We start from the raw sequence: 21,501 nt of genomic DNA on the forward strand, positions 1-21,501 counted from the left end.
GCAGATCTACAAAGGGAAATCCTAACTGGGCTCAGGATCTGAAGTTATGACAGAAGCATTTTTTCCAGGTACGTTTTACCAAAACAGACTTCTTGCAGATTCTTCCCCAGGCTTGTCACAAAGGCTTCACAGGGAGCTGCAGTAAATTGTATACGGAAAACCCAACAAGCCATAGCTTTTTCACTTCACAGTTTGCCACGATTTGCAGCAGCCCACAAATGAGTCATCTAGGAGCCAGTTACCAGAATTTGCAGGTGAATTTAGCCCATCAACTTTACAAATCATTCTCCCCAAATTTTGCAACACGATTTTAAATTTTCCAATTTATAAATCTCAGAAAAGCAGATACAGGTGAGAGTCCAACATGTAAAACCATGCTATTCCCTCTTCTATTTCTGAACAGGGCAATGAGGCACATCTGGGAGCTGCTGGGCAAGCATGCATGCCACAGTGGGGATCCCTGGATTCTTCCTACAGCGAGCTTCAGGGCCATTGGAGCTGGGAACCTTCTCTTTGCCTACTGTAAGAAAGCACATCCCCAACAGCATAGGCTTGTTCCAAAAGCAAAAATTTACTGAGATACTTGTGGAGTAGCAATAACCCAACAAAATACACACCTCCCTGGTAACATCCATAGCAAAACAAAAAAATTCAGTGTCATAAAAATACAGTTTATCAGCAGATAGGGGCTTCCACCGACAACAAACCCCCTCGAGATACTCCCAGGGATTCCTATGCTTATAGTCAGCCTAAGGATTGCCTCTTTCTCCACTGAACTTTTGAGTTCTCAGGGCAGATTCGGGGCACTAGAATGAAACCCTTCTCACTTTAGTGCCATTTAGTGCCATTTACTCTCCGAACTCAAGCTCAAATTCTACCTTTACGCGGATGATGTTCAGATCATCATCCCCATCCACACCTCCATTTCTGATGCACTAGAACACTGGCAAAACTGTCTTACAGCCATCAACTCGCTGCTCACTAACCTACACCTTGCCCTCAATACTAATAAAACTGAACTCCTCCTCATATCCTCACACTCTGCCCCCACCCCCTTCAGCCTAACAACCCCAAACTCAACCTCATCATAGCACAACCCTTTGTCAGGGACCTCGGTGTCTTCCTAGACCATCAACTATGAAACCATACATCAACTCCATTCTCAAAACAGGATTTTTCAAGCTCAACGTACTCAAGAAACTCAGACCCCTACTGTACACCCAGGATTTCCGCACAGTAATACAAGCCACCATAACATCCAAACTTGATTACTGCAATGCACTCCTCCTAGGGCTCCCCCTCTCTACCATAAAACCTTTACAAATGTTGCAAAACGCGTCAGCAAGACTCATCACTAACACACGCAAATACGAAAACATTACCCCCCATCCTCAAAGACCTTCACTGGCTCCCCCATCCTCTCCCACATTCACTACAAAACCTTGACCATAATACACAAATCCATCCACACCCACAACTTCAATTGGCTCGACATCCCCTTCAATATCCCACAGTCCACCCGCCCCACCAGATCCACCAACAAGGACACACTACATGTTCCCTCTCTGAAAACAGCCCACATCTCCTCCACTCGCGATCGTGCCCTCTCTATTGCAGGCCCCTCTCTCTGGAACTCCCTCCCTGTACACATGCGCCTCGAACCATGCTCAATCAAATTCAAAAAAAAATGTAAAACGCTACTATTCAAACAAGCCTATCCTGAATAGTTCCCCCTCCACCCCATCCCTGCACCGTCCCATGGTGATCACAACCTCCTTATATTAAGGAACTAACTATACTGTTAACTTATGCTTGTTGCTGTTATGTTAATCTTTCCTTCCACGCTGCTCCTTGTTATCCATCTCCCAGTTCGCTTCCCCTGTTAACATGTATTTTCAAGCCTTTTTGTTCAAATGTAAATCGGTATGATGTCCCCACTAATATCGGTATATAAAAGTTTCTAAATAAATAACATAAATAGTGGCTCTCCTCAGATTTTTCTCTGCAAGTCACACTGGTAGAAGTCTCTACTGCCACTCTCCTGGGTGCAGAACCTTTTTCATATGTAGAAATAAAGACAACAGAAAGCTGCTAGTGAACGGGTGTCATGTTGCATTACCCAGCAAGCAACACACGATGTTAAAGTAACAACAGAGACAGGAAGTAGAAAAACAGTGCAATATTACAATCAGCCACAAAGTAGCATCAGCTTATAAATTAACTTCTGTATCACCTCCCTTTTCTTTACTCAGTGTTTGCACAAGTTAATACTGCAAATTGTTCCGCAGATCAAATCTCTTAGGAGGCTTTGTGAGTGCAGACAGGGCTTTTCTGTGTATGCAGCTGCTGACCTCTGTCTGGAATCAGTAGGCTTCATCTCTTGGACATCACGCTCAGCCCTAAACTTCTAAAAGGCGTTTCTACTTGCTCAGGGTTCCCATCCATATTATTGATCTTCTAGTCCTCCCTGCTTGGGTGTGCCACAAGGTAGCATCAACCTAAGTTACCATCTGTAACAGTCACCCAGCGTTTATTAGGGGATACCCTCATCTTTGCCTGAGGGCATGCATGTGCACAGACTATTCCTTCCCAAAAACACCGGTTTCTAGGGGCGTTTATTGATGGTATCCGAGCTACAGGACTTGCCATGGGTGAAGATTACTCCTGTGCAGCACGACCCTACCCAGAAGTAGCATCACTCGCTGTTCCTACTGAAAGAATTTATGCAGGCCACCTGCTCTGCATGCCGCCAGTGCTAAAGGAGCATCGTTTTACAGAGAACTGCAACACCACACAACCCTGTTGTCTTCATTTCCTGAAGTTTTCACAGGCTCTGATCTCCAAGCTCCCAAAAGGCCTCACTGAGAGGAGAACATAAATGACCTCTTATAAATAAAGAACCTGTTCAGCTACCTAGTAATGATCAAAGGAAAAACAATGCCCCCTGAAAGGAAAGCTAGCATTCCAATCAAGATAAGCTCAAATACGTTCCATTACACGTCTATAGAGAGAAGAAGGCTTGATGTAAATACAAGAGACTTATTTTATATTAATATTTATATTGTATTAATATTAGTTTTAATGGTTTCTATGTAATTATGTTAAATTTTATTTACCGAATTATTATAATTTTAAATGTTTTATATGTTATTTTAGATTGTTTTACCTATTAATTATGTTATACATTTTGGATTTCTAACATGACTTATGATGTAAACCGATATGAAGCTCCTATGAATATCGGTATATAAAATGTGACTAAATAAATAAATAAGAGACAGGAACTAGGACGTGCTGTAGCCTCCATGTTAACAAAGCATCCAGTGTAGGGGGAGGAACACAATCATGCCACTGGTTTCCAAATCAGGCATCCCTGGAGAAAACACACCCCACTGTAAAATTACCAGTTCTTGCTTCTCGGTCAATATTTTTTATACCAGATTTTCTTACTTACATCCAACAATCTGACATACAAGTTAAGTTACTGAAGGCATGATTCATTGGGGTGAGACACAGAAAAACATGTTTCTGGAAAAGTTTGCAGATTTTCTCTTCCTTCCCTCCCCAAAGATAAACGCATTTTAAAAGTATATGCTTATATAGAATTCTTTTTTATTATTGTACATGTGATCTGCCAGGTTCTTCCTCCTTCTCTGGGTTTCCAGTTTATCCAGAACTAGCCTCTACTGGGTTATGGTGCCATGAGCCTTCATTTAAAATTGCCCAGGGCTTTCCCACTATTTTATTTATTTATTTTATTTAACATTTTTCTATACCGAACTTCATGACAAGCTTCATATCAGGCCGGTTTACATCAAACTTAGGGGTTAACTTAACAAAACCATATAACAAGAAGGCCGAGGCGCAGATACAAATAACATGGAGAATAATAATATTTTATGTCCGGCCAGTAGGTGTAACTGTTGAGCAAAGGCTCCCTTCCCTCAAGGGCTACAAACTGTGCTTCCACAACATCCCCAACTCTAGTCCCAGCCAACCTAAGACCTGGCCCAACATTTTAACCTAGGTCCTTCTGCACAGCAACAGACAGCAATGCCACTCAGCCACCAGGCCAGCCCCTTTTAATACATTCTAAAATACTCTTATTCTGCTAAGAAAATCTCACTTGCTTTCTTTTGATGATCATGAAGAATCAGGATGATGAGTTTTAATGAAGCAGCACTCGGAGTCCCACAAGGGGTACACATTGGTTTTAGAGTGACACCTAGTGGCTGTTCATGAAGTAGCACCAGAAGTAGCTCTTTAGGCAGCTGCTTTCTGCTGTGCCTGCCATAGCGGGTGCTGCAGTACTTGGGGGGCAGGACGAAGGGAACCACTTGAGGTCCTGTAGGATGGCAGTTCTGGATGATAGCTGGAGGGGACAGAGTGAGGAGAAACATGAGAGTGGATAAAACCACTCTCAACCAAGCTGGCAGGAAATGAAATGCTACACCCACACTTTCTAAAATTAATGGTAAAACATGTTAACTAAAAACCAAATGGAGCCTTACATGAACGTTTGTAAGTGACGCATGAACATTTCCATAGTGTGTTGGAATTTTAATAGCCTTTCAGTTTCCTGCTCTAATAACTTGACAGATGACATGTAGGTGATTAGAAAGAAAAAAATACCATTTTAACACAAATGTTTGATTAGTGTCGACAGTATGGAGCTGAATGAAACTTCATTAACTATACAATGCTTATTATCAGTTGTTTTCAGGCTTGGTTAATAAAGAACTGATGGTGGTTAATACATTGCACACAGAACTGAACATACTGTGATGCCGGAGGAAACAGAACTCTCAGTCACTAAAGGCAGTAGCCCAAAAATATACTTGCAGAAATATATTTTTTTCTGCAGTTACTAGTGCTGGGGTAGCAGCCTGTGTTAACAGAGACCATGCCAACATGTGGATGTCATGCTCTGATTGGCACTAAGGGCATTGTTGGGTCTGCAGCCAACTTTAAAGGGAAACTCAGCATGGGGCCAGTCCAACAGCTCAGGAGGCAAGTGCTTAGGACTGCCACACGGAAGCTCCCAGATTCGATCCCCACGTAGGATTTTCTGCTTTCTAGACTGGTTAGGGCTGGGGAGACACCTGTTGGCCAGATTCAGCGCCCAGGACTGCAGGGTTTCAGAAGGTGCATGCCCACTAGCCCAGGGCTATCACTGCAATGACCGGACTTGGTATGCTGGGGATGAGGAGATATAAAAATACAGGAAAATAATTCCCACTCAGTGCACAATTAAGCTCTGGAATTTGTTGCCGGATGATGTGGTTAGTGCAGTTAGTGTAGCTGGCTTTAATAAAAGGTTTGGATAAGTTCTTGGAGGAGAAGCCCATTAACTGCTATTAATTAAGTTGACTTAGGGAATAGCCACTGCTATTACTAGCATCAGTAGCATGGGATAGACAGTTTTTGGGTACTTGCCAGGTACTTGTAGCCTGGATTGGCCACTGTTGGAAACAGGATGCTGGGCTTGATGGACCCTTGGTCTGACCCAGTGTGGTATGTTCTTATGTTCTTAAGTAGTTGCAAATGAAGGCTCCTTGCACCAGACCTAGCCCTGGTTCTGACTGAGTTGGAAGTACAAAGGAGCAGAAGGTCAAAAAGGAAAAGTGCTTGCAAACTTTGTACCTGCTTTATAGCATCATAGATTTCATAAATTCCTGCATACACTTTTCGGCCGTCCCCGCCCATGTTGGACAAGCACGGTGAAAGTACATGCACGTCTTCGGTTACTGATGGGGAAAGCACTTTCAGCCTGCTTAGTTACCCATACAAATTCCTCTGAAAACTGCCTTCTATAAGGATCCAGAGATTACTCTGCTCAGAGGGCTAAGTGCTGACTTAGCTCAGCAAACTCTGCTTGAAACAATTGGAGGTGCAGCAGGGCGCCCTGCACAGTGGATTGGATGCCGATCTTTTCTTTCATCGCTATTAACGCAGAGAAGTCAAACCTCAGAGGTTTCCCAGAAGGCAATTACCAAATTACCTGGATGAAATGGCCTATTGGAAAATTGCCTCTTTTTGCCCAACTAACATTATGTAGGGGTTTCCACGTTATGCATCCTTTTAGCTAGGTGAAACCCAATGACCTGTTCCAGGTGGGTGAATAAAACAGCAAGCACATGCGCGTTATTTAACGCCTTCTCCACAACCCCTTCCCCTCACAAAAAGCTGGTATGAGGTAACTGGGTGCTTTGTGCATGCAAAAACATTACTCTGGCTGATTTTCCAAGAGAAACTACCCGGATGATTTTTCTTTGAATATTAGCTGCAAGTACATGTAGTAAAGTGTCCATGTATTTTGTAGCTCCGCTGAAAATGGTCCCATAATCTTTATAAACCGAGTTGAAATAGAAGGCTTTGGTTCAATCCTCAGGCTTAAGGTACAAGTCAGCTTTGTTTCATTATTTTGGTCCCTGGGTCCCTGGACCCTATGGCTGGGTTAAAAGGTACTCGCCTTGTGTCTTGGTCGTGTCCGTCAGAGCTAGAAAACATGGTGGGAGGATAACCACCAGCACCAGTGGAACTGAAGGGTTGAATTTCAGAGGGGATGTCTCTTCCAACTCTAGACCAGCAAGGAAGAAGCTGTGCCCTGTGCGCAACTGGCCGGAGAGAAGATAATGGAGAAAAATGAGAACAGACAAAATGAGGAAAGTCTATGAATCCCCAGAGCCTGTTAAACAACTAGGAGTGAATTTTCAGAAGAATCTTTACCCTCCATTGCCTCAGGTACAAACTTAGATTGTAAGCCCTCTGGGGGATAGGGAAATACCTACAGTACCTGAATGTAATCCACTTTGAAGTGCTGAAAAAAAGTGTGAAAAGCGGAATATAAATATAAATAAATAAATAAATAAATAAATAAAATAAATCTAGAACTGTGAGGGTGAAAATTCCTAAATTTAGTCAGTCAAAAAAATGAGTGACCTCAGAGATGTGGTTGGGATGGGTTTTTGATTTAGCCAGCTGGTGCTGCTTTCCAGATCTTGCTGCCTACATTTATCCATTTAACGGGCCGATACAGTAAAAGTCGCTGGAGAGCCTGTGAGCGCCCACTCTCCCGACGCATGCACAGGCCAGTGTCCTGGGCGCGCGATTCATTATCCGCCTGTATGAAAATTAGGGCCCATGGTAAAAGGAGGCGCTAGGGCCACTAGCGCGCCCCTAGCGCCTCCTTTTTGACAGAAGCGGCAGCTGTCAGCAGGTTTGATAGCCAATGCTCAATTTTACCGGCATCAGTTCTCGAACCCGCAGACAGCCATGGGTTCGGAAAATGGGTGCCGGCAAAATTGAGCATCTGTCTTCCAACCCACGGGCTGCGGGCAGATTTTAAATTTTTTTTTTTAATTTTTTTTTATTTTTGGGGCCTCCGACTTAATATCGCTATGATATTAAGTCGCACTTTACTGCATCGGCCCGTAAGTTAGTCCGTCCAAACAGCAAACTTAATCTAGCTGGCTAAGTTCAGCAGGAAATCACCTTCAGCTGACCTAGCAGCACTGACTTTTTCCAGTCAAAGGAAGGGTGTTCCCATAACTTCTCCATCTGGGGTTGGATTCTTGAGGAAATTTCTGGTGCAGAGATGTAATTTGAATTTTGGATTTAATTACTTGCTTTTCCAAACCTATGCTCAGGATCTGGGAGTAAATGGATAAGGATGGTACTGATAACCATGGAAGGGGATAGGGCACTAAAGGAATGAGTAGAGAGAGAGAAGTTTGATAATCGGATGGCAGTGGAGGAGAATCCAGTAAAAGAGTGATGGAAGAGGTAACCAAGGGAGAATGGAGTCCTGAAATCCAAGTGAAGAGAACATATCAAGGAACAGACTGGGATCAACAATGTTGAAAGTAGTGGATAAGGATCGAGTAAAAGGGCCCTGGCCATGACGTTGTCACAGGAGATCTTGGCAACGGCTGTCTCTGTGGAATGTAGAGGGCGGAGGCCAGGTTGGAGTGGATCCAAAATAGCTTGAGATACGAAGCCATGGGGGCAGATTAAAATGAGCAAGAAAAGAGTCACTGGAAAAACTAGCACCTCTTGCCTATTAACCTCACGGAAACGTGAAAACGACCACGCCACAGAGCAGCCTAGCAGGAAAGAGGAAGCACTCCTGGATATTCCCCACTCTTATCTCTCTAGCATTGACCATGTGACATCTGTGTGCATGGCACAAGGAATGTGCATAGCTGCTTCAAACAGATCACACACAGATTTGATTTATGAAACCTTATCAGCAGCAAAGTCAACTCCAGGGCTCTGATCTTCAGAAATGAACCTTGTTACACTATTACAGTCACCACAGATGCAGTCAGGAACTAGGGATGAATGACAGAACGCCTAACTGTACACTTCAGTCCATGACACAAGGAGAGGCGTCTGTCAGAGGCTACAACGGAAGAGACTATGAGAGAAAGGAAATAACAGAATAGATTTGAATTCATTAACAGACAAGCACATTTTCTCCAATAATTATATATTCTAAATTCTAAAAATGTTAGAAAGTAACCACATCATTATTAAGAGCTGGGAAAGGCAAATAATTAACATAAAAAAATGACATATCTACAGACTGGCACAGCACAAGCAACAGGTAAAATATCACCTGAAATCTCTTATTTCTCTTATCTGTGTTGCCTTGGTTAGATTACAAAGCAATACAAACACAAAAGAGTGCGTAGACTGTAAATCATCCTTTAAGATGAGTAGAAATGTGCTTATAAGTCAAATATGATTCTCATTTCTAATAAACAAAGGAACTCCTGAATCTTTAGAACATTCATATATTACAGATCAAAGTGTCCCCTGACAAGGACACAGTGTTTCGTTGAGAAGGCTGCAGCTCATCCACTATTAAGGAACAAGATAAAGCATTATTATAATATAAAGGACAAAGCAAAAGGGTTTAAACAGCAAGTGACAATGGCGACATACCTTCTACAAGTGCATTCAATGAGTGCCAGGAGCCTGTATGGAAAGTAAACAAACTGGCAAACTTAAAGACGCCGATCTTGGCGTGAAAATGAGCTGTACAGTCACAAAGGGTCACATGGTAAATAGGTTGACCAATCAACATAAGGTAAGTTATAATCATGGTTAGAAGACACTGATACATGACATAAACAAGGTACTTCCGCAACAGTAGATACAGCGATGAATCCAGTAATGATTTCAATACTGTGTCTCTCATCTATATACAGTCATGTCTAAACAAAATGTACCCACTCAATATCTAAATTAAGGCCATTGGGGGATGATGATTATAGTGTGAAGATCCACTTCTGTTCTCTGTGGAGCAGATGTTCAGACAAACTGCCACCTCTGGAGGGGGTGTCAGAAAATTAATCACAAAAAATCTCAAATCAAATAGGAAGTGTGAAGTAGATAAGCAGTGTGATACCAAGGGCACTTCATCCCGCAATGTACGAATATACAAACGATGTTCAACATGTGCTTTAATGGGGTGTATAGTCTTCCCAATGTACAGTGACAACATATATCAGACCTGCAGAGAGACACATTGCTGTAAAACAGAAGACATATTCTGTACCGGTGACCGTGTATCTGAACGATGTTAATGATAGAGAGTGGGGACAACCCGAACAGTGTCCGCATGGGTGATGACCCAGGGGAGAAATTAGTGATGTAATAGAGGTATGAAGTGGTCGTAGCTCAGAATGTATAAGAAGATCCTGCAACTCGTTTTAGTGCCAAGATCGGTGTCTTTTAAGTTTGCCAGTTTGTTTACTTTCTGTATGGGCTCCTGGCACTCATTGAAATCACTTGTAGAAGGTATGTCACCGTTGTCACTTGCTGTTTAAACCCTTTTGCTTGGTCTTTTATAATATAATAACATTTTATCTTGTTCCTTTATAGTGTATGAGCCACAGACTTACTGTCCCTCCCGACGCAGCCTTCTCGATGAAACACGGTGTCTGTATCAGGGGACACTTTGATCTGTAATATATGAATGTTGTAAACTTTCAGGGGTTCCTTCATTTATTAAAAAATGAGAATCATATTTGACTTGTAAGCACATTTCTACTCATCTTAAAGTACAATTACAGTTTCCACACTGTTGTATTTTTATTGCACACTTACAGGCCGATACAGTACAGTGCGCACCGAGACTAATAGCGCCCGCAACATGCAAATGCATGTTGTGGGCGCTATTAGTCATTCCCAAGGCCACATTTTACTTTAAGAAATTAGCGCCTACCCAAAGGTAGGTGTTAATTTCTGCTGGCGCTGGGAAAGTGCACAGAAAAGCAGTAAAAACTGCTTTTCTGTGCACCCTCCGACTTAATATCATGGCGATATTAAGTCGGAGGCCCCCAAAGTTAAAAAAAAGTTAAAAATATATATGTTTATATTAAGATATGTTCTGCTTTATATATTAAGTTTAAAAATCTTTTCATATTTGGATGCCTCCTTAGTTATGTTGCTCTCTGTTATATGTTATATGTCATATGTTATTTGTTATATGTAACGCTCCTAAGCGAATTTTGTTGTTATCATGTAAACCGGTGTGATCTGTATTCGTACAGGAACTTCAGTATAGAAAAAAAATTAAAAATAAATAAATAAATTAAAGCGGCTTGAAAACCGGACACTCAATTTTTCCGGCGTCCGGTTTCCGAACCCGTGGCTCTCAGCGGGTTTGAGAACCGACACCGGCAAAATTGTCAAACTCGCTGACAGCCACCGCTTCCGTCAAAAAAGAGGCACTAGGGATGCGCTAGTGTCCCTAGCGCCTCTTTTTACCGCGGGCCCTAATTTAAATAAATTAACTTTCTGAATCTCGTGCACAGGAGAGTGGCCTGTGCGCTCTCCCGCGTGGTTTACTGTATTGGCCCATTAGTGTGGACTTTCCTCCGTTTGAAATTTTGGCTTAGATTACAAAGCTCCATAGAGCAGGGACTTTCTCTTATAGGCATCTGTATAGTGCTATATATGTAGTATCACTATAGAAATGGTGCATAGTAACATTGTAGATAACAGCAAAAAATGACCAATGATCCTTTGTCATAAGAACATAAGAAAATGCCATACTGGGTTAGACCAAGGGTCCATCAAGCCCAGCACCCTGTTTCCAACAGTGGCCAATCTAGGCCATAAGTACCCAGCAGGATACCAAAGAATAGATCCAATCCTTCTTGCTCATAACCAGGGATAAGGAGTGGCTTGGGAAAAGCCTACATAGATAATTGTGGTTTTCCCAATTATCCCCAATCACCAACTATTCACACCATTTCTCAATGTTCCAGAAATGAATAGGATCAATCAGGATGTCTATTATCAGCCTGCTAGGTCTCCATGGCCTTTCCAGATGGCACCTCATCACCACCAACTTGCTGCACCAATCAGGTCAGCATGAGAAGTGCGTCGCCTCCCAGACAGACCAATTACATGAGCACCTGCATTTCTGCTAGGACTTCTCATTTTTACTGTACTTGCAAACTGCCAGACAGACGTTTTGCAATTAAGGAAACTTTCTTGAAGTCTGTAACTTCCACATTCCACACATCCATTACTTTTATCATGAAAAATAAAATTTCCTGACATTATCCTCAGAGTATCATACCAATCAAAATTGAATCACCTATTGTAGGTTAGTCTCCAATATAATAACACACTCAAAACCTACACCACTACATCTATTACAGTGCAAGACCTTTAACATCCTTAGAAACAATTTCTTTTAAGGAGGGAGGTGGTTACCTCTATAAACTTTATAGCGGTAACCTCTATAAACTTTATAGAGGTAACCTGGATGGCACCTTAAAATAAGTGTAATATATGAAATTATCACCTCCTTCCTTTAAAATTTTTTCTAAGGATTTTAAAGGTCTTTCACCGTAATAAATACAGTGGTGTAGGTTTTGAGTGTGTTATCCTCGGAGTGTCATATCATGACCCCTTGTTCTGAAACTTCCGTTCCAATGAAAAAGGATTTCTTATGTGCGCCATTAATACCTTTCAGGAATTTGAATGTTTCTGTCATATCTTTGCTGTAATGGTAATTTTCTATTAAAAAAAAGATACCAGGGCCAGCGGTGGCGTCCATCTTCCAGTTTCCCAGTGGGGAAAATGAAGCAGGTTGGTGACCTGGCAGAATATCACCCCGCAGCCTTCTGGAAGCATCTCTCTCCATTTTGTTTATATTCTTGTGGAGATATGGTCTTCAGAACTGGACATGATACTCGAGATGACATCTCATCAATGACATAATCACTTGCTTTTTCCACTAGCTATGCCTTTTCCCATCCTTCCAGCTCTGGCCACCAGCTTGTCGTATTGTCTCGCTACCTTGAAAGGATTGGCTATAATCACACCAAAGTCACGCTCCTGCTCTATGGACATCAGTATCTCACCCTCCAACGTGTGCCGCTCCCACAGATTTCTAAACCTAAAATGTGCAACGTTGCACTTAGCAGTAGAAGAACGGGCACAACACAGGCAGCGGCAGATCAAGCTCACAACAGAACAGGGACAGCACAGGCGGCAGCAGCAGTGCACGCTGCACGCCCCACACACACACACACACACACTGCCCCACCACAGAAATAGATACAGCAGGTGCCAATTCACCCATGCAGTCAATCCATTTATTGATTCTATCCCCCATTCCACCACATACTTTGTTAAAGCGGCACTGGAGCACTTACGATTGTTGTGGTCAATATAGTAAGTTCCGGCTTGCTTGTCGTGGGCCTCCTCCCATCCCAGGGGCAATTCATCGCCAATGCAGTCTGCAAAGGTCAGCGGTTTGGTGATTCTGAAACAGAAAATGCAGACAGATACTCTTTCAGAATATCAGGAGCATGAAAGGAGGGAGAAGAACGTGCTTCCCCATTAAGAATAAACACAAATATAAAACACTTTCTATTGCGACCTGCCAAAGGAAACTGGCGATTTCATTTATTGAAAAGCAGCAATAAAAACAACTGAAGTATTTGCTTACATTTGGGGAAAATAAAGCCAACTTTGTGGCACTCTCACCAATACTGTGTCAACTACATGCACACTGTGCCAGCCATGAGCATCCAGTGTATGCTGTGACAACCACATGAAGTGCACACTCCATCCCAATTCAGCCAGTCTTGTGTCAACCTATAGGCTCAATGCCGTATCAGCTCAGCCTATGCTAACCCAGCTACCACTATGCCAGCTTCCTATGCCAGCACAGGAAGTCCAGTACCAGTGAAATACAATTGTTCTGACATAGGAGAGCCCTGGCTTTGAAGTGAGCCCTGTTAGCAGCAGAGGAACGCCTGTATGACTAAAAGCATTAGCTTAGCACGACGCTAAACAAAAACAGGTGTGCCCACGGAAGAGTGTTCTGCTATGTAAATAATCTATGGCCTTATTTTGGAGGGCGAGCTGGTTTGGAGCAGAATGCCAGGGCCTGGTTTTGATGTTTTGGCTCTGCACCTGCCATGGCATGTCCCGGAGGAACTGCAGAGGGATCGTGGGCCGGTTCAACCTGAGCTGCCACCAGAATGAAGGAGAGGGATGGAGAAAGGTTAAACTGAAGGGCAAGAGGCGAGGTATGCAGCTGGAAGGAGGGAGGCTCAAAGGAAATCATTGCTTGTTGAGAGCAGAGTGGACCTTTGAATAAACCTCCTACCAACAGAAGCGTTAGCAGCCGCAGCCGTGAGAGAGTTCAAGCACGCTTGGGACAGAGGCAGAGGATGGTGGACGAGTGTGGCTTGAGCAGGTAGACAAGTGGACCTGGTCTACAAGCAACTCCAACGGTGCCGTGTTAGACAGCAGCTGCACATGGAAGCCACTGACCTCTGACCCATTCTTTAATAACCAAACGGGGAAAATACCATTTGATGAGAAACTTGCAAGGATAAGGCCAACTGGACAATAAAACCATACACTACGTGACTAGAGTTGTTTGATAAAAAGCAATAATCTAGATTATAAAACTAGATAAGTCTTGGCTTTTAGAGATGCTGAAAAAGTTGCCTAGTGTATTTCTAGTGACGGCAGATGCATGAAGCTGTCCCGCAGTAATCGTACCATCTTGTACCTTTCACTTTGTCCTGACAGACATTTGAATGGGAGATTACAGCATTTACCAAACTCCAACCAACTGCTTGGATATACTGGATTAGGGCATAGTATCTGCCACATGAGTACTTTGGGGGCAATTTTCAGCAGCCCACCTGCGCTCATAGACCAAAGGCATGTTTGTAGCTTGTAGCTAATCTTCTGAGGAAAACCACCCTAGTGAAAAAGAAGCTGGGGACCCTGCACCTGCTATTTCTGTAGATCTGAAAGTCAAAACTAGGCATGTATTTTCCTTCCCCTCTCCCTTCAGAAAGGCCTCATTTAACCATGGCTAAATCTGGCCACCTAGTTTCACTACAGAGGCAGTTTTTTTACCCTCGGTGCTCCAGCTGGCTAACTCCTTTGTTACTGGTCAGATGTCTTTGAAGTACGTCCTGCCTAGACAGCATGTTTTCCTAAGCAAGCAACCACAGCGATGCCACCCGCAAGCATTAAAAATATCAAGAATTTGTTTTCCCGAAAGAAACATCCTCATGCCACCCCTGGGTTGCACCACAGAGTCCCAAGTGCCCCAGACCCTTCAAAGTTATATTCATCAGATTACATCAGAGAATTTTACATGGATTACTGACCAGTCACTCAAAATAAATGAAATCCCATCCTAGTCCAGCAGCGACCATAGCAGTCTGAGAATAAAAAAAAATCCCAACAGGAGGCAGGACCACTAGATTGCCATGATTTCACAGCGGCCGACCGTCTCCTCTGCTCTCTAACCTTGCCCTTTCACCCCCTCACAACCATGGACTGGAGCCTGCTGCCGTTTCTGTTTCCTGCAGCCACGATAGCTGTCCCTCCTTGCTGCCAACCACACAACTGTAATTTGGAAGCCGACAAGGGGTGGGAGTAGGACTGGCTTTGGGAAGTGGGGGGTGGAAATCAGAGTTTCCATGAATTGCCGGTGGACCAGGAGCTGATGTGCCTGCACAACCCAGATATCAACAATGGAGTAAGTTCATCTGATGAAAAATTTGCAAGGATAAGGGCCAGTTCTACCCCAGTCCTCCCTGCTCTTCAATCTGACGGAGAGACTTCCTCTCTCGCTCTTCCATCTCAGAGGAAACACCCCCCCCCCCCAGCCTTTGATCTCAGCTGATTCACCCTCGGCCCCACAATCTTGTGGGGTCATCCCGGGCTAGAACAGATGGCACTTAAGAGGGATGGAGAGGAAAAATTTGGAGGGAGACAGAGGAGGAGAAGAGATATGCGAGGGGATGGAAAGGTAGAGAAGAGATGGAAAAAGAGGAAGGGGAATACATTTTGAGAGCATGGAAACAGGTGGGAGACAATCTCTACTGAGAGAATAAGGTAAGTGAGGAGACAGAAAGGAGTTAAAGGTAAAAGAAAATGTAAAAAGAGTAAGAACATTAAATAGAAAGGAAAGAAAGAACAAAAGAATAAAAAATTATCCAGGCACATGTAAGCAAGCTACTTCCTTCCCCCATGAGCTTATCATCTGTTGAAGCCTTACAATGTGGACTGAGCTGCATCTAGATATGAGTGATGTGTTTTGGACCTACTCAAAAGAGGTTTTCAACCCTCCAGAGACTACAAGCCACCACAGCCAAGATGAAGGAACATAAAAATACGTCAAAACCTTTGTGTGCTGTCCTGTGAATGCAAGAACCAGCATCCAGCACTCACAGGATTAACAGGTTGGGAAAAGGGCTGTAATGTTTAGCCTGCCCAGAGAACAGCACTACACAGTCAGCAGAGGAAGAAGCCAAATGATTGCTGGGAGAGGATTTAAGGTAGAAAAGGTGCAATTTGGCTGACTCTATGAGGGGTGGGGACAGCCAGGATTTGAAGCCAGGAGCCAGGAAGAGAGGAGTGCATCTGGCAGCCCTGCAATCAGTTTTTCTCCAGAAGAACTAATTATCAAGTGGGAGAGACACTGAAGAAATAGAGAGACAGGCAGCTGTTCTTGATTAACAGCTAAACAACATGTAAAATCCCAAGGGACAGAGGAGCCAGGAGCTCAGAGATATTGAGGCCCAGGAGCACATGGCTAGATTACCCTGCTAAGAGACTGAGTTAACTAATCTAAACTTTGCACAGAAAGTATTTTAGAAGAGGAGGCAGAAGGTTTATTTCCTTGCCTTTTGTCACAAATTCAGTATCTCATCTTAACTGCCTCAGCCTTTCAGCTAAAGCCAAACATAAACCCTTGCTGGCAGGCACAGACACACAAGATAGGGCTGGGACAGTAAAGCTGATGGACCGTGGTCTTTCTGTAAAAGACTGAAACCAGGCTCGCTTTCTGTTTAGTACCAAGTAAACCATTGGGGGAAGCTCCCCAGGAGAGAGAGAGACCTTCCACACACTGCAGTGCTCATCTATTTGGTTTCTCATCTAGCCAGCTCCATCATCAAAGGGGACTTCATTTTCTTGATTGTTTATTTTCCACACAAATGTTGTGTTTGGGACGGGGGGGGGGGGGGCACCCTTTACAAACTGGTGCCATTGAGATGGATCTGTGCCCCCTCTCCCTCCCCCCCCCCCCAACACACACACACATTTTTGAGCACTCAGGGGTAAAGAAATTTTTTTTAAAGCTGTGTACTTCATTGCTTTCCCCCACCACCTTTCTTATTTTAGTGTTCCTTATTTTATTTTATTATTTTTTTTTACTATCCGTATGAGTATTTTGGTTGCCCTGGCTAACAGGCCATACCCAGTGTTATTTTTGTTTTGCTTGAGTGAAAATAAGAAACCTGAAAGTTGATATTATGTTTCACTACTGTACTTTTCTCATTTAATGTTCTGGTTGGATTAGTAAATATTAGTAAAAGGGTTAATTACTGTTTTATTCTCATGTGATGATTTTATCTGCTCTGTGGTGCCACAAGTGAGGTTGTTTGGAAAGGGCACAGAACTGTGGTATCGGGGTGACCGGGACCCTGTCTCATACCCACTCAGGCTATGAACCCAAAGATAAATCATCTCAGTAAATATTTCTCATGTGGTAATTCCCACCCCAAGCATAGGGGTAATTCATAGTCTGGGAGGGAGGCACACACACACCCACACACACACACACACACACACACAAAAGGGTAGAAATCTTGCATTTATTAAATACAGAAGGCAGATTTCTGTCTGGTTAAATAGCTATTTTCCTGGATAGATTGCAACAGGTAAAAGTGCAAACTACTGTACACAATGCAGGTCCTCTCAGCAGATTCACGAGGCACTTTTTTTTTTTTTTTTTTTGAGGGGAGAGCTACACATCTCTGTTTTACCCCTGACTATAATAGGCCCCCAAAAACAGCAGGTGGAAAACATGTGGGCACTTTTGAAAGGGAATCTGCTCGGGTGTTTTGGAACCAAAAGGACCTGTTACTTTAGTACAAATCCACTGGTGCGGAGAGGGCCCCGGCTTGTGGATGCCTCTCGGGGAGTGGAATCTCTGGGGATCAGTGGTCCTCACGGGGACCGTGTGCTACACAGGGTCAGTGAAATGTGCTCCAGCACTGAGCAACAATGAACTTTCATTAACAAACCACCATCTGGCAATCAGGGTCAACCATATTCTCCCTAGCCAAAGCCAAAATATTTGACATCTAATTGGAAAGAAAGAGTGTTGTGGTTGCTCTTCCTTTCACAAACTAGAGTACTAAAAAGCAAATTTTAAAAGCCCGAAGCCTGCCAAAGTTGGGAGACGCGCATGGAAGTCTGGCTGGCATGCGCTGCACAGATTTAAAAAAGCGTGCAAGTACGCGCCTGTTTCCCAGTATACACGCAAACATTTTTTTCTTTTTTTAAAAGGGGCAGGGCGCAGGCGTGGTCTGGACGGGGCACAGGCATTCTTACATTTCTCAACGAAATCTGCGCATAAGTAATTTATGCGCACAAGCGCTCGCCACGGTCCCCCTACCGCGTAACTTTACTTCTGCTATGGATGGCGTGTAAACAAACACCCAACCCTTCAATCCCTGCTGGTCTAAAGAGACCAGCAGGGATTGAAGGGTTGGGGTTAACAGGGTAAAAGGAAGGCTAGTTAACTGGGGAGGTTAGGAAGTCCTATCCTTTGTCTAGATGAACTGGGAATGGGCTGGGTAATTGCTTCGGCGCGTGTATGTACCAAAATCCCCTTCACTTGCGTGGTAGAGGTGGCATTTGCCCACACATGAGCGCATCTATATAAAATTAAACGCATACAACTTATGTCATACGCGCATACGTTATAAAATGACTGCGTCCATTAGTGTGAGTGGGCATGTATTTTTTTTTATTTTAATGCCTTGGCTCCAACTCTAGAAGTAGCAGGTGGGTTGGACAGGGTCTCACAAAGCCCCCTAGGAGAGTTTCCACGTGCTGGAGGGTGCATTCGGGCTGTTCGTGCCCTTTAATTAGCAAACTGGGAGTATCAGGATGTCCGTCGGTGTCCCAGTGCTCTCGGGCAACGTTAGCTACAATTCAGAGTTTTAGCTAACTCTCATGAAAATAACGTGGACTGCAATTTTTCAGGCAAACTGTGTTATTTTATCTCCATGCTGCTTTGCGTGCAGTTGTAAAGCATTTGCTTGTGAAGTAGCTCATTACAATTTTTGTATTATCGAGGGCACGGGATTTAAAATGCCGTAGGTTATCACTAACACAAGGCATTTACCATGCAGCAAATGCTATTTCCCACACGATGGGACCCTGATTTTAGAAAGCATTTACATGCTTAAAATTGGGTTTGACATGGTAAATGCACTTTGCCCGTGTAAGTGAGCTTTTGAAAATTGCTACAATATATACCATTCAGGTACAAACTTAGATTGTAAGCCCTCTGGGGATAGGAAAATACCTGCAGTACCTGAATGTAATCCACTTTGAAGTGCTGAATAAAGTGTGAAAAGCGGAATTTAAATCTAAAATAAAAAAAATAAATAAAATTGTCCATAGGCTGTAAGTGTAGGGTTGCCAACTGACTCCTGACTTTCAAGACAGATTGATCCATTCCTGGTTTTACCCAATTGCATGCTGGGACTTATTCTGATTTCCCTATTGCATTCCTTAAGAAGAGCAAGACTATAAAGTACCTGCATGCGGGGGGGGGGGGGGGGTGTAAAACCAGGACTGGGCCAACCTGTCCTGAAAATCTGGAGCCAGTTGGCAACCCTATGAAGTGCACTTTAAAATTGCTATGATAGTTTGTTACATTTACATGTGTAATCCTTTTAAAATTATCTCCTAAATGACTAACACAGCTTGATAAATGGCCCCCTTTGTAAGCCCTCTAGGAATAGGGACATATCTACTGTATCTGAATATGATAGACTTTGACGTGCCATGAAAGACCGAATATGAATTTTAAAAATTATTATTATTAATAAAGATGTTCTGCTGTGGGTAGGTAACTGGTATAAATATAGGAGAGAGTTGAATTATATTGTCAGTTTTCCCAAGGACAAATGTGGACTGGTGTGTCCCAGGGCTGATTTATAATATATATATAAATGATCTGAAAAGGGAGCTACAAGTGAGATGGTCAGATTTGCAGATGACACAAAATTATTTAAAGTTAAAAAAAAAAAAACCAACACAAAAAGAGACAGACTATGAGGAACTGCAGAAGGACCATGTGAGACTGGGAGATGACATAAAAGTGGCAGATGAAATTTAATGTGGATAACTGCAAAATGATGCACATAGGGGAAAATAATCTTAACTATAGGTACACAATGCTGGGTTCCAATCCAAGGTAGAAATTGTAGCCCAGAAAAAAAGAAGAATCTGGGAGTCATTATGGACAATACATAAAATCCTTCTCTCAGTGTGTGGTGGTAGCAGTCAAAAAGCAAACAGAAACAATTTAGAAAGAAATGGAGAATAAAACTGAGAATCATAATTCCTCTGTATTGATCCATAGTACAATCGCACCTTGAGTACTGTATGCAGTTCTGGTAACTACATCTCAAAAACTGTATAAGTGGAATATGAATGGGGCAAGGTCAGATGGGTCCCAGGGGAGCTCACTGTACCCCAACAATTGTTTTGTGATCTTGGAGGGTCTGGGTTGGAGGGGGGACCATTATACCCAATGATTGTTTAGTTAATCTTTTGTTAATCTTTTCTTCTTAGCTGCCTCTTGTTACCCCTCTCTCCCAGTTATAATGTAATTTCCAAACTTGATTCGTTCTATGTAAACCGGTAAGATGTCCACAACTAATACCGGTATATAAAAATGTTTAAATAAATAAATGATGGCTTTTGAGTATTTGGGGGTTGGGGGGATCTACCTGTAATTTTTTTTTTTTTTTGAAAGGCATGGATGGGTGCTACCCTATGGCCTTTATTTTATTCATGCACTCAAGAGTTGTGTACAACGTGGGCCAGATTTTAAAAGATTTACGCGCGTAAAGGGGGGTTACGTGCGCCGGGCCTATTTTATAAAGGCCCGGCGATGCATGTAAAGCCCCGGGACACGTCTATGTACCGGGGCTTTAAAAAAGGGGCGGTCGGGGTGGGGCTAGAGGCCTCCGGCACAGCGGCCATTTGCCGCTGTGTTGGAGGATCGCCTGCTGGCAGGCTGCCGGCAGGCGCAAAAGGTAAGAGAGAGGTCGGGGGGGGGGGGGGGTTTAGAATAGGGCTAGGGGGTGGAAAGGTTAGGGGAAGGGGTGGAAAGTTTAGATTAGGGGGAAGGGAATGGGGAAGGCAGCGGGCGTCGGCACGTGCAAGATGCACTAGTGAGCACCCCCTTGCGCACGACGACCCCCGGTTTTATAACATGCGTGTGACTGTGCGCGCATGTTACAAAATCGGGCATTCATGTGCACGCGCCGGGTAGCGAGCGCACATGTACGCCTGTGCGAACCTTTGAAAATCTACCCCAATGTGTCGGGGTGAACATAAGCACACCGAGTACCTGCTGCCAGGAACACAAGCACACACTCACGGCACACACTCATGCAAAACAAAATGCAGCGCAATCTTAACGCTAATAAATAAACATTCTGCCTCTCATGATCCCTACCTAAATACAGTTGAGTTATATATTAACAAGGTAACTGAGGGCAGATAAAGATCAATTGACCTATCCAGTCTCCCACTTATTTCTGTCCACTCTACCAGGGATATATCCCAGTTACCATAGTAGTCGAAACCCCATCACTTGTAGGATAATGCTCCTTATTCAAGTCAGATTTTATTGTCTTCCTCATTGGTTCTCTACCCATCCTGGATAGATAAGCATACAAGATCCCATATTATATCCAACACCTAGTCCATTAAAACTTTACAATAATCTAAACAGCTACCAAAAGTAGTGAGATTGTTATCCAAATATCTGGCTGCCTAGATCTCATGGACTTTTAGACAGTACCCATCCAGCATGAACCTGCCAGAATCAGAGCTGTATCTCGGGCAGGGGCACTATTAGTTATGGGTACTAGGGGCACTTGCCCTGAGTCCATTTAT

At 43.4% G+C, this 21,501-nt stretch overlaps 1 protein-coding gene across 1 annotated transcript in view; it reads right to left on the reverse strand.

Moving 5' to 3' along the window:
• Positions 1-21,501, reverse strand: part of WWC1 (WW and C2 domain containing 1) — a 297,528-nt gene that overhangs the window by 132,885 nt on the left and 143,142 nt on the right. Inside the window, exon 2 of the mRNA XM_029583831.1 lies at positions 12,684-12,793. Within this exon, the coding sequence (XP_029439691.1) occupies positions 12,684-12,793 (110 nt within the window). The remainder of the gene's footprint in view (positions 1-12,683; positions 12,794-21,501) is intronic.

This window comes from Rhinatrema bivittatum, chromosome 18 (assembly GCF_901001135.1).
Source record: "Rhinatrema bivittatum chromosome 18, aRhiBiv1.1, whole genome shotgun sequence".
NCBI lineage: Eukaryota > Metazoa > Chordata > Amphibia > Gymnophiona > Rhinatrematidae > Rhinatrema > Rhinatrema bivittatum.